At 41.6% G+C, this 14412-nt stretch overlaps 1 protein-coding gene across 3 annotated transcripts in view; it reads right to left on the bottom strand.

Moving 5' to 3' along the window:
• Positions 1 to 14412, bottom strand: part of LOC143032340 (nucleosome-remodeling factor subunit NURF301-like) — a 311934-nt gene that overhangs the window by 113331 nt on the left and 184191 nt on the right. For 2 of the 3 annotated variants that reach the window (XM_076196918.1, XM_076196919.1), the window contains 2 exons: positions 9461 to 9578; positions 9126 to 9360 (listed from right to left, as the gene is read on the bottom strand). In XM_076196918.1, coding sequence (XP_076053033.1) covers positions 9126 to 9360; positions 9461 to 9578 — 353 coding nt within the window. Of the gene's footprint in view, positions 1 to 9125; positions 9361 to 9460; positions 9579 to 10169; positions 10233 to 14412 lie in introns of those variants that run through there. The other variant, XM_076196920.1, reaches the window with a different exon arrangement.

Below are 14412 nucleotides of genomic sequence, written 5' to 3'. Positions count from 1 at the left end.
CCTGGGTCAGAAGCAGTGTCACAAGACACAGCAAATCCACAGCAAGGCTGCTTCATTAAATCGGCGACCCTCCCTCTCCATCCCCTCATGCAGAAAAAAGAAGACAGGGAGAAATCCCTTAGGGCTGCATCAAAATTTTCTCACACATACCTCACCCCCCATCCCCCCCACCCATTCCACCTCATGCATCACAACATCATCCACATACAACCATTCTCCATTCACCCCTGTCTTCTGTCCTCTCCTGTCCTTCCTCAACAGACATTCCCTTCTTCCCCAAAGCCCCTTTCACCCCATCCATCCATCTAAAAATGCTAAACATGACAAATTAAATTACCAACAACCCCTGATACATTCAAACTGGGGCAATTCATACTTTTATTTTGTTATATTTATATTTAAGTATTATCATATTAGAGGTACAAAGAAAAGAGAAGAGAAGTAAAGCAAAAGACAAAGGAGGTAAAGAGGAGAACAGGTGTGAAATAGGGTATGAGTATGACAGAAATTTTTGAAAGTAATAAAAAGATGTTTTGGAAGGAATTTAAGAGGAAGAGGAGTCAAATCAAGTAGGGAAGAAGAGGTTGGGGGTGCAGATGGAGAGATGATGGTGGAGGAGGGGGCAGTGGGAGGAGAATGGGTGGAATGTTTTGGGGAGTTGCTGGGTGTGAAGTGGGATGGAGAGGGAAAGGTGGTTGCAGTGGGAAGCACTGGGATGGTGGCAGTGATGAATGAGGGAAATGGAGGAGAGATGGGGAAAGATGAGGTGAAGTCAGTTGTTAGAATGATGAGAGCAGGTGGGGGCGCCTGGGTTGGATGGAAGTTGTGTGGAGTGTCTGAGGAAGGGAGGTGCAGCAGTGGTGGGCTGGCTGGTGAAGTAGTTTGGTGTTTGTTTGGGAGAAAGTGGAGTGCCAGAGGACTGGAGAGGTGCCTGGGTAGTTCCAACCAATTTGCAGGGGGAGGGGGGGTTCCAGAGGGGTGTAGTTGGGGAGGTTTGTGGGAGGGTCTTGATTGAGAGGACTGAGAGATGAGCTGAGGGAATGGTTGGTGAGGAGTGGTGTGGGTTTGGGACAGGTATGGGTTGTGTGGATCAGATTTTTGTGGGAAGAGGTTGGTTTTTTGGGGGCTTGTGACAGGGTGGACAGGGAGGGGTTCTGTGGGGGGTGTTGCAGATGTGTGGGAGGGGAGGAGGGCTTTTGAAAGCAGTCAGGAGTTTTCGCAAGAGTAGATGAGCTTGTGTTGGAATCGGAAATGAAGGGAGTGATTGGTTTGAGGTGGAGGTGGGACTTCATCAGGGATGTGTTGTGTTGCCTTGGCTGTTCGGTTTGTACATGGATAGGGTGGTGCAGGAGGTAGGTGTAAGGGTGGTGGGTCAGGGGTTGAAGATGGTTAAAGAAGGTGGAGAGGGATGGGAGATGGGTCAATTGTTATTTGTTGATGAACCTGCACTTGTGGCAGAATCGGAGGAACGATTGAGAAATTTGGTGGTGGAGTTTGAGAGGTTCAAGATGGGTGTGAGTGAAAGTGGGGTGATGAGATGTACATGGGGAGAGGGTGGCAGTAGACTGGAGGTGAGTGTTAAGGGAAGGAGACTGGAGGTATTGGATATGGAAATGAAATATGAGATTGTTGTTCCATTAGAAATTATTTTCAAGAAATCTATCATATCCGGAGATGTCCCACGAGAATGGAAGCTAGCTAACATTACTCCAATATTCAAAAAAGGTAACAAAAAGAAACCAAATAACTACAGGCCTATAAGCTTGAATTCAATCATAGGAAAAATGATGGAAACTATCATCAGAGACACTATCGAACATCATTTAGTAAGTGATATGATGATATGGTTTAACGTCACACACTCCCCCCTATCGGGAGGCTAGGACGGTGCCCCTCACAGAGGGCTTTGTAGCGTGGAATTTAATGAACAATGCCCTTGGTTCAACTTCGCTGGTGGCAGGATTCGAACCGCCCTCACCTCGACCATCGCCGCAAGTAACAACGCCCTAACCCGCTCAGCCACCAAGCTTCCATTTAGTAAGTAACTGTTTGATAAATGATAGCCACTATGGATTCCAAAGGAAAAGTTCTTGCGTGACTTACTTGAATTCTATAACACAGTTATCTCAAATTATGACAAAAGAAACAATATAGATTTAATATATCTAGACTTTGCAAAAGCTTTTGATACCATCCCCCACAAAAGACTACTTACTAAATTAGCTTCACACGGAATAAGTGGTAGCCTATTAAGTTGGACTACAAATTGGTTGAATGATTGAAAACAGAGAGTTGTAAATGGCAAAACTTCTAGATGGAAAAATTTCATGAGTGGAGTTTCTCTGGGTTCTGTTCTTGGGCCACTTCTATTCATACATACATACATATACCAAGGCTTTTTCCCCCTTCCAAGGGAGGTAGCCAAAAAGGGAAAGGCACAAAAACACTCCCACCCATTTCATCCCTAAATACACTCCACACCCCTCCCACCCTTCCTCTCATCTGAGCACCTCCTGGATGACGGGTCATCCCTGCACCCTGCCCACCGCCCTGGGTCAGAAGCAGTGTCGCAAGACACAGTACATCCACAGCGAGGCCGCTTCATTTAATCGGCGACCCCCCCTCTCCGTCCCCCTTTGCATATAAGGCGAGGACGGGGAGAAATCCCTTCGGGCTGCGTCAAAAATTTACTCACACATACTACCCCACCCCCCACTTCCCCGCCCATTTCTCCTCATGCAGTCACAACATCATCCATATACAACCATTCTCCACTCACCTCTGTCTTCCGTCCTCTCCCTTCCTTCCTCAACAGACATTCCCCTCTTCCCCAATGCCCCCTTCACCCCATCCATCCACCTCATCCTAGGACGTCCCCTCATGTTCACTCCCTCCACATCTGCCTTCCATACCTCTTTTACTAGTCTTTCTTCACTCATTCTTTCCATGTGTCCAAACCATCCTAATATTCTTTCATCAACCCTATCTCCCAAATCCTTTTTCACCCCTGTTCTCCTCCTCACCTCCTCATTTCTCACACTATCTAGCCTAGTAACCCCCACCATACTTCTCAGACACCTCATCTCAAACACATTCAAACTCCTTCTCTCTTCTTCTCTTATGTTCCACGTTTCTGCCCCATACAGTGCTGTTGGCACAATCACTCCTTCATACAGTCTCCTCTTCGCATCCATTCCCAAATGTCTATTCCTCATTACACTCTTTAAACCACCAAGGCATTTACTCGCTTCTCTCAATCTACATTCTACCTCCACCTTCACTCCACCTTTTCCTGCTACACTTGCATCCAAGTATCTAAAACTATCCACTTCCTCCAGTCGCTCTCCCTTAATGTTCACTTCCAGTCTACTGCCACTTTCACCCCTTGTACATCTCATCACCTTACTTTTACCCACATTTATCTTTAGCTTTCTTCTATCACATACTCTCCCAAACTCTGCCACCAGCTTCCTCAATCCCTCCTCTGATCCTGCCACAAGCGCAGTGTCGTCCGCAAACAACAGCTGGCTCACCTCCCACTTTTCTCCATTTTCTTTAACCATCTCCAATCCCTGACTCACTACCCTAGCATTCACCTCTCGCACCACCCCATCCATGTATAAGTTGAACAGCCAGGGCGACATAACGCATCCTTGACGAAGTCCCACCTTTACTTCAAACCACTCACTCTCTCCATTTCTAATCCTAACACATGCTCTACTACTCTCATAAAAACTCTTGACAGCTCCCAAAAGCTTTCCTCCTATCCCATAAATCTGCATAACCTCCCACAGTGCCTTTCTGTCTACCCTATCATAAGCCTTTTCCAGATCCATGAAAGCCCAAAAAACATCTTTCCCCTTTCCTATAGCTTTCTCACATATCTGTCTTCATAGTATATATAAATGATATAGACCACGGACTAATGTCTATCGTCTCCAAATTTGTTGATGATGCAAAACTCTGTGGAATGGCAAATGATCACTTAAATCAATTAGATATTCAAGAAGATTTAGATAAATTACAGCAATGGTCTGAAAAGTGGCTAATGAAATTTAATTAAATTTAACGTAAGTAAATACAAGGTTATGCACATAGGTAAAAATAATAGTAAGTACGATTACAAGTTACTTGGAAATTCGTTAACAAAAGTGGAAAGTGAAAAGGATCTCGGTGTAATTATCAGTAACGATCTCAATTCATCTAAGCACTGTATTTCATTCAGCCTCTAAGAAAGTAAATAAGATTGTGTGATCCTTTGACTTCAAAAGTCCATCTCTCATTAACAAGCTATATAAATCATTACTTTGTCCACATTTGGAATATGCTGTTTCCATATGGTCACCAAATCTCATTAAAGACATTGACAGATTGGAAAAAGTACAACAGCGAGCCACAAAACTGATTCCAAATATCAAAAATCATACGAAAATCAACTAAAACATATGAATCAGTTTTCCCTAAAAGAGCATAGACTCAAAGGTGACTTGATACAGGTCTTTAAGATTCTAAAGGGAATTGACAACATCAAAAGTGACAAAATTTTTACATTGAACAACAATCTGACAAGAAATAATTATCTCAACCTGTCAGGAAATACATTTAATTTGGAAGTGGGTAGAAACAACTTTGCCAACCGTGTAGTTAGTGAATGGAACAAACTTCCTGCAGAGGCAGCGTAATGTAGTTCAGTTAAAAACTTTATGATTTGTTTAGATAAACACCTAAGCAAGATGCTGTAATGACTGCCATTTATTTTATATTATTTGTTTGTTTATTATTATTTGCTTGATTTTTATTTATTATTAGTTATCTGTCAATTTACTCTTATCTACTATTTATCTGTTTGTTTATCATTTCAATACACCTATGCATTTATCTATTTTATTCATTATTATTATAAGTGAGGAGAATGGAGGAGAAATAAAGAAGGATGAGATGAAGGCAGCTGAAAAGATGATGAAAGCAGGTAAGGCACCTGGTCTGGATGGATGTCATGCAGAATGTCTGAAAAAGGGAGGTGCAGTGATGGTGGACTGGTTGGTGAGGTTATTTAATGTTTGCTGGAGAGAGGGTAGAGTACCGGAGGACTGGAGTAGTGCCTGTATAGTTCCTCTTTACAAGGGAAAAGGGGACAAGTGTGAATGTAGTAATTTCAGAGGGATTAGCCTGTTGAGTGTAGTAGGGAAGGCTTATGGGAGGATCTTAATTGAGAGGATTAGGAGAGGAACAGAGGGAGTAATTGGTGAGGAACAGTGTGGATTTAGGACGGGTAGAGGTTGTGTAGATCAGATCTTTGTGGTAAGACAGATATGTGAGAAAGCTATAGGAAAGGGGAAGGATGTTTTTTGGGCTTTCATGGATCTGGAAAAGGCTTATGATAGGGTAGACAGAAAGGCACTGTGGGAGGTTATGCAGATTTATGGGATAGGAGGAAAGCTTTTGGGAGCTGTCAAGAGTTTTTATGAGAGTAGTAGAGCATGTGTTAGGATTAGAAATGGAGAGAGTGAGTGGTTTGAAGTAAAGGTGGGACTTCGTCAAGGATGCGTTATGTCGCCCTGGCTGTTCAACTTATACATGGATGGGGTGGTGCGAGAGGTGAATGCTAGGGTAGTGAGTCAGGGATTGGAGATGGTTAAAGAAAATGGAGAAAAGTGGGAGGTGAGCCAGCTGTTGTTTGTGGACGACACTGCGCTTGTGGCAGGGTCAGAGGAGGGATTGAGGAAGCTGGTGGCAGAGTTTGGGAGAGTATGTGATAGAAGAAAGCTAAAGATAAATGTGGGTAAAAGTAAGGTGATGAGATGTACAAGGGGTGAAAATGGCAGTAGACTGGAAGTGAACATTAAGGGAGAGCGACTGGAGGAAGTGGATAGTTTTAGATACTTGGGTGCAAGTGTAGCAGGAAAAGGTAGAGTGAAGGTGGAGGTAGAATGTAGATTGAGAGAAGCGAGTAAATGCCTTGGTGGTTTAAAGAGTGTAATGAGGAATAGACATTTGGGAATGGATGCGAAGAGGAGACTGTATGAAGGAGTGATTGTGCCAACAGCACTGTATGGGGCAGAAACGTGGAACATAAGAGAAGAAGAGAGAAGGAGTTTGAATGTGTTTGAGATGAGGTGTCTGAGAAGTATGGTGGGGGTTACTAGGCTAGATAGTGTGAGAAATGAGGAGGTGAGGAGGAGAACAGGGGTGAAAAAGGATTTGGGAGATAGGGTTGATGAAAGAATATTAGGATGGTTTGGACACATGGAAAGAATGAGTGAAGAAAGACTAGTAAAAGAGGTATGGAAGGCAGATGTGGAGGGAGTGAACATGAGGGGACGTCCTAGGATGAGGTGGATGGATGGGGTGAAGGGGGCTTTGGGGAAGAGGGGAATGTCTGTTGAGGAAGGAAGGGAGAGGACGGAAGACAGAGGTGAGTGGAGAATGGTTGTATATGGATGATGTTGTGACTGCATGAGGAGGAATGGGCGGGGAAGTGGGGGGTGGGGTAGTATGTGTGAGTAATTTTTGACGCAGCCCGAAGGGATTTCTCCCCGTCCTCGCCTTATATGCAAAGGGGGACGGAGAGGGGGGGTCGCCGATTAAATGAAGCGGCCTCGCTGTGGATGTACTGTGTCTTGCGACACTGCTTCTGACCCAGGGCGGTGGGCAGGGTGCAGGGATGACCCGTCATCCAGGAGGTGCTCAGATGAGAGGAAGGGTGGGAGGGGTGTGGAGTGTATTTAGGGATGAAATGGGTGGGAGTGTTTTTGTGCCTTTCCCTTTTTGGCTACCTCCCTTGGAAGGGGGAAAAAGCCTTGGTATATGTATGTATGTAATTTATTTATCATTATTACATTTTTTCTCATTACACTTTTTAACCCACCAAGGCATTTACTTGCTTCTTCCACCTTCACTCCACCCTTTCCTGCCACATTCGCACCCAAGTATCTAAAACTATCCACTCCCTCCAGTCGCTCTCCCTTCATGCTCACTTCCAGTCTGCTGCCACTTTCACCCCTTGTACATCTCATCACCTTACTTTTACCCACATTTATCTTCAACTTTCTTTTTTCACACACTCTCCCAAACTCTGTCACCAACTTCCTCAATCCCTCCTCTGATCCTGCTACAAGTACAGTGTCGTCTAGAACAACAGCAGACTTACCCCCAATTTTCTCCATTTTCTTTAAACATCTCCAATCCCTGACCCACTACCCTTGCATTTACCTCTTGCACCACCCCATCCATGTATAAGTTGAACAGCCAGGGCGACAAAACACATCCCTGATGAAAGTCCCACCTTTACCTCGAACCACTCACTCTCTCCATTTGGGAATGAAGGCTAAGAGGAGATTGTATGAAGGAGTGATTCTGCCGACAGCACTGTATGGGGCAGAAACATGGTGCAAAAGAGAGGAAGAGAGAAGGAGTTTGAATGTGTTTGAGATGAGGTGTCTGAGATGTATGATGGGGGTTACTAGGCTAGATAGAGTGAGAAATGAGGATGTGAAGAGGAGAACAGGGGTGGTAAGGGAGTTGGGAGATAGGGTTGATGAAAGGGTATTGGGATGGTTTGGACACATGGAAAGAATGAGTGAAGAAAGACTAGTAAAAGAGGTATGGAAGGCAGATGTGGAGGGAGTGAACATGAGGGGGTGAAGGGGCTTTGGGGAAGAGGGGAATGTCTGTTGAGGAAGGACATGAGAGGACAGAAGACAGGGGTGAATGGAGAATGGTTGTATATGGATGATGTTGTGATGCATGAGGTGGAATGGGTGGGGGGATGGGGGTGAGGTAGTATGTGTGAGAAAATTTGACGCAGCCCGAAGGGATTTTTCCTCGTCTTCTCCTTTTATGAATGAGGGGATGGAGAGGGGGGGGTCGCCGATTTAATGAAGCGGCCTTGCTGTGGATGTGCTGTGTCTTGCAACACTGCCTCTGACCCAGGGCAGTGGACAAGATGCAGGGATGACCTGTCATGCAGGAGGTGCCAAGATAAGAGGGAGGGTAGAGGGTGGAGGGAAGTGGAGTGTATAAGGGATGGAATGGGTGGGAATGTTTTTTATGCCTTCTTCTTTTTGGCTACCTCACTTGTAAGGGGGAAAAAGCCTTTGGTATATGTATGTATGGTATACATTTTTTCCTCATTTGACCTAGTTATGGACCAAAAGGTCTCCTTTCAGCATGCTCCGCCTTTGTAATCCTTACTTGGGTGAGAATGTGGTGGGAGGGGGAGGAGTGGAGGTGGAATGTAGATTGAAAGAAGCAAGTGAATACCTTGGGGATTGAAGAGAATAATGAGGGGTGGACATCTGGGAGTGGATGCTGGGAGGAGATTGTGTGAGGGAGTGATTGTGCCAACAGCATTGTATGGGGCAGAAACATGGAACATAAGGGAGGAAGTGAGGAGCTTGAATGTGTTTGGGATGAAGTACTTGAGAAGTATGATAGGGGTTACTAGGTTGGGTTGAGTGAGAAAGAAGGTGAGGAGAAAAATGGGGGTGGAAAAGGAGCTGAGAGATAGGGTTGATGAAAGAGTATTAGGATGGTGTGGACATATGGAAAGAATGAGTGCAGAAAGATAAGTAAAAGAAGTGTGGAAGGCAGAGGTAAGGGTGAACATGAGGGGGCAACCTAGGATGAGATGGATAGATGGGGTAAAAGGGGCATTGGGAAAAGGGGGAATGTCTGTTGAGGAAGGACAGGAGAGGACAGAAGATAGGGGCAAATGGAGAATGGTTGTGTATGGATGGTGTTGTGATGTATGAGGAGGCGTGGGTGGGGGATGGGGGTGAGGGAGTGTGTGAAAAATAAACTGACATAGCCCAAAGGGATTTCTCCCAATCTTCTCCATTTCTGCATGAGAGGATGGAGAGGGGGGGGTTACTGATTTAATGAAGTAGCCTTGCTATGGATGTGCTGTGTCTTGCAACACTGCTTCTGAGGAGACAAGATAAGAGGGAGGGAGGGGGTGGATGGGAGAGGAGTATGTGGGGATGGAATGGGTGGGAGTTGTTTTTATGCCTTTGTTTTTTGGATACCTCCCTTGTGAGGGGAAGAAGCCTTTGGTATATGTATGTATAAGTATGCCTGAACTAATTTTTTCATCTAATAACAGTATAATCAATGTCTTAACTCACTTGCTGTCATCAAAGGGTGTCCGACAAATGCAAACAATCTTTTTACTCTTTGACTTTGAAGTTTTCTTTGTCGTAGAGCTCTTTGTACTCTGCTTGGATGAAGCTTTAGCTGGGGTATTACCACTATTAGAATGAACATTGGAAATTGCTGATGATTTCTGTTGTGCCCTGCCAGATTCTGTTCCCCCACTTCCACTAGTTGGTGGTGATGTTATGTGAGATGATGATTCTGAAACTATAAAATTCATATTATCACTCAAATCTTAGTAATTATATAACATAAAAAAATATATATGCCAATCAAAAGAATCTAAATAATAAGCTTTGCTATTTACCTGTCTTTTTCTTTCGAGGTGATGGCACTGTATTTGTATGCCCAGGTGCAGATTCATGTTCATCACCTTTATTCTTCTCAATCAGCTGCATTTGTAATCTTGCAACTGACAATTCCTTCTGCAATCAGAAAATTATAAACACACATGACTTGGTTTAATGTCACAAACTCCCCTCATGTAGAGGTTAGGGCGGTGCCTCCTTAGAGAGGATTTTTTGGATCAGGAAATTTAATGTAGTATTATGCCCTTACTACAAACTCTCTCACTCTAAGCATGAACTGAAATGCCTACACTCCTGATCCCCACCACAGGTAGTTATGCTCTAATTTGCTCAGCCAGTATACCACATACATATATACTGTACATGCATACATCATACATATATGCAATCACACATTTAAATCTCAATCAGCTGCATTTGTAATCTTGCAACTGACAATTCCTTCTGCAATCAGAAAATTATAAACACACATGACTTGGTTTAATGTCACAAACTCCCCTCATGTAGAGGTTAGGGCGGTGCCTCCTTAGAGAGGATTTTTTGGATCAGGAAATTTAATGTAGTATTATGCCCTTACTACAAACTCTCTCACTCTAAGCACGAACTGAAATGCCTACACTCCTGATCCCCACCACAGGTAGTTATGCTCTAATTTGCTCAGCCAGTATACCACATACATATATACTGTACATGCATACATCATACATATATGCAATCACACATTTAAATCTCAATCAGCTGCATTTGTAATCTTGCAACTGACAATTCCTTCTGCAATCAGAAAATTATAAACACACATGACTTGGTTTAATGTCACAAACTCCCCTCATGTAGAGGTTAGGGCGGTGCCTCCTTAGAGAGGATTTTTTGGATCAGGAAATTTAATGTAGTATTATGCCCTTACTACAAACTCTCTCACTCTAAGCACAAACTGAAATGCCTACACTCCTGATCCCCACCACAGGTAGTTATGCTCTAATTTGCTCAGCCAGTATACCACATACATATATACTGTACATGCATACATCATACATATATCCAATCACACACTTAAATGTACACATGGAAGAATTAACTAACAAAATATATAATATAATTAAATTCTCACTGGAAAAAGGCAAACATTGTACCAATTTATAAGGGAGGTGATAAGGAAGATCCATCTAACTACAGACTGGTCTCACTAACAAGCACAATAGCAAAAATTTGTGAAAGAGTTGTCAAAAACAGATGGGTTAAATACCTGGAAGAAAAATCTATACTGAACCCAAATCAATTTGGATTCAGACAAGGGAGATCATGTACAACAAATCTGATCTGCTTTTACTCAAGATTAGTAGACATAATACAAGAAAGAGATGGATGGGCGGACTGTGCTTTTCTGGACCTGCAAAAGGCATTCGATAAGGTACCTCATAGGAAACTAATAAGATAGAGTCAAAAGGTGGCATCAGAGGAAAATTATTGGAATGGATGAAAGACTTCCTGATTGGGAGGAAAATGAGAGTTGTAATTAGAGAAAAATTCTCCAACTGGGAAGAAGTAAAAAGCGGTGTCCCGCAAGGATCAGTACTGGCCCCGATCATGTTCGCCATATACATTAATGACATGAATGAAGGCGTGGAGTGCTATATGAATTTCTTTGCAGATGATGCAAAATTACTTAAGAAGGTAAAAACGGAAGAGGACTGCAACTCATTGCAACAAGATCTGGACACGATATGGAACTGGACTCAAAAAATGGAAGTAAAATCTAATATAAAGAAATGCAGTATAATGGAATTTGGAAAGAGTAAAAACAGAATATCAAAAGATTACAGAATTGGAGAAGGAAAAAAAAAAAAAAAAAAAAAAAAGCAAACTCTGAAAAAGATCTTGGAGTGATGATTGGAAAGGACATGAAACCAGATAAGCATATAAATAAAATATTCTGAGAAACCTACAATTTATTGAGGTCAATCAAACATTTGCTTATATGGATGAAGAAATTATGAAGAAAATACTAACTACACTAATAAGATCAAAACTTGAGTACGCAGCATCACTTTGGACACCCAGTACCAAAATTAATATTAAGAAACTAGAAAGATTACAAAGAGCGACAACCAAACTAGCACCGACTCTCGCCGAACTAACATATGAGCAAAGACTATCCAAATTGAACCTACCAACTCTGGAACAAAGAAGAGAAAGAGGAGATTTGCTGACTATCTACAGAATAATGAAAGGAATGGAAGTTTTAGACAGGGACGACCTGTTAGTGTGGGACAATGGTAAAACGAGAGGACATGGAAAAAAACTGAAAAAAGATAGTTACAGAAAAAACTTGAAAAGGAACAGTTTCCCACACAGAGCGATAAATACATGGAACAAATTAGACAACAAAACAGTATGTGCAAAGACTATACAAGATTTTAAGATAAAACTTGATGTGGAGAGATACAAAGACGGGTCACCACAAGCATAGCTCCCCTCCCGTATATCACAACTAGGTAAATACAACTAGGTAAATGCACATATGAGCAGCAATTGAAGCAGGACGTATCGAGAACATGCTCCGGACTGCTAACTAGCAATTCACCAACGAACGATTTTGGAACTAACCAACCCCTGCCTAGTTGTTTACACAAAATGAGAAGGGAGGTATATAGTTTAAGTGGCCGACAATGTAACCATCTTTGTATATATATTTTTTTCATGATCAGTTACAAAAAATGGAAGGAAAAAACGAAGGACATAGGGACAAAGAACCAACAAAAAGATGCCTAGACGTAAGTACAATCGAGTTGCCGCTTGGAGTTATAAAAAAAAAAAAAAAAAAAAAAAAAAAAAAAAAAAAGTGCTTGAATGATACCCCAAAGACATACCAAAGGTTTGAAAGAAACGTTTTTTCGGGACTTAACAGGGGAAATAACAATATGTACAGAGGGACAGATACGGATAGAGAACCCAGGTTTAAAAATATAATAAGAAATAGGGAAATCAACAAATTGTTTGATGAAATAATCGAACTAAAGAATGCAAAAGTATATATAAGTAGCCATATTAAGAAAAGCCAATGATGAAAGTAACAGGGAAATAGAAGAGTTGAAAATGGAACTAAATAGGATAAAGGGAGAAAATAAAAGATAGAAAAATGAAGATATGAATAGGAATGAGGCATTAAAGAAAGAGATGGAAGGTCAAATACAGGCAGTGACTGAGAAGGTGGAAGAAAAGATAAAGAAAATTACTTTCAAGAAATAAAGAAACAGTGGAAAGTAGAACAGGAAAGTCAAAAACTATCTTTAGAAGAAATAGTGTAGCAGCAGGTCAAGGAGAATGCTAAAGAAACGGTAATCCAAGTGATTAAAGAGAGAGGTAATTTGGTTAGGGATACAGTGGAAAATAGATGCATTGTAATCTATGGTATTAAAGAAAAGCATGATGTTCCTAGATATCAGAAAGAAAAAGAGGAAAGAGAGATCGCTAAAGAAATTTTGAAAGAGATCCAAGAGGGACAAAGTTTAGATAAAGAAATTGAAGAAACATATAGAATAGGTAGATACTCAAGAGAAAAACAATATAGGCCTCTGAGAGTAAAACTTAGGTCACAAATGATTGCAGAGGAAGTACTTAGCCTATACCGACATAGATGGAATGATTTCAGGACTAAATAAACTAAATGACTATCTGGCATTAGAAAAACCAGACATAATGGGAATAGTAGAAACTATATTAAAAAGTAATCTATCACCAAATACTGTGGGACAAGGTGGACGAAGAATAGAAAGGAAAAAGAGAGTGGGGGAGTATTATTTCTGACTAGGAGACTTAAATGTGACAAAGATAACAGAAGGAAAAAACAATGTGGAATCATTTATGATAAAAGTTGAAAGCAATCACATGAAAAGTAGAACATTTGTAATAGTGTATGTGCCCCCCAAAAACAGTCCTGGACAGAAAACGATCATTTCAAACTGTTGGAAGATACATAATATGAACTGACCAATATATTGAAGGAAAAAGGCAATATAGTAATTATGGGTGATTTTAATTAAAAAGAAATATGTTGGGAAGAAATTATAGTAAAGGGTGGAGAAGACCTCTGGGGCAACATGCTGCTCGATATGACCATTGAATACACAATGACTTGGTGGATAGAGGAAAATACCAGATACAGAAACAATGAGGAACCATCGTGACTGGATTTAATACTTATGTCAGAACCTGAAATTGTGGACAGAATAGATTACAAAACACCAATAGGAAAGAGTGACCATGTACTAATAAAATTCAAACTAAAAGAGCAAATAAATAGACCTAAGAAGAAGAAACCCTAGAGGAAGAAACAAAGATGGAAGAGAAATGGAATATACTAAAAGAAATTTATAATGAGGGAGTGAACAAATATGTACCACAACAAAAGCAGGAAAGAGCATACATGAAGAACTGGTACAACAAAAAATATAGTGAAGCTAAGGATAAAAGAGACAAAGCCTGGAAAAATTTGAAAAAAACAAGACCAAAAAAAAAAAAAACAAGCATATGACAAACATACATCAAACTAAGAAACTATTATGTAAAAATAGGCAGAGATCAAAAGAGAAACTATGAAAAAGAAATAATAGAAAAATGCAAGGAACCTAAACTATTTTACAGATATGTGAATACATACATATATACCAAAGGCTTTTTCCCCCTACATTGGGGGTAGCCAAAAAGGAAAAGGCATAGAAACCACTCCCACCCATTCCATTTCCTATATATTCCACTCCCCTCCACCCTCCTCCCTCCCTCTTATCTTGGCACCTCCTGGATGACAGGTCATCCCTGCATCCTGTCCACTGCCCTGGGTCAGAAGCAGTGTTGCAAGATGCAGCACATCCACAGCAAGGCCGTTTCATAAATTCGGTGACCCCCCCCCCCCTGTCCCCCCATGCAGAAAAGGAGAAGACGGGGAGAAATCCCT

Source organism: Oratosquilla oratoria, chromosome 13, assembly GCF_046742065.1.
Source record: "Oratosquilla oratoria isolate Oo_2021 chromosome 13, ASM4674206v1, whole genome shotgun sequence".
Taxonomy (NCBI): Eukaryota; Metazoa; Arthropoda; class Malacostraca; order Stomatopoda; family Squillidae; genus Oratosquilla; species Oratosquilla oratoria.
Note: the sequence above shows the minus strand (reverse complement) of the source record. Positions and strands in the feature narration are given on the sequence as shown.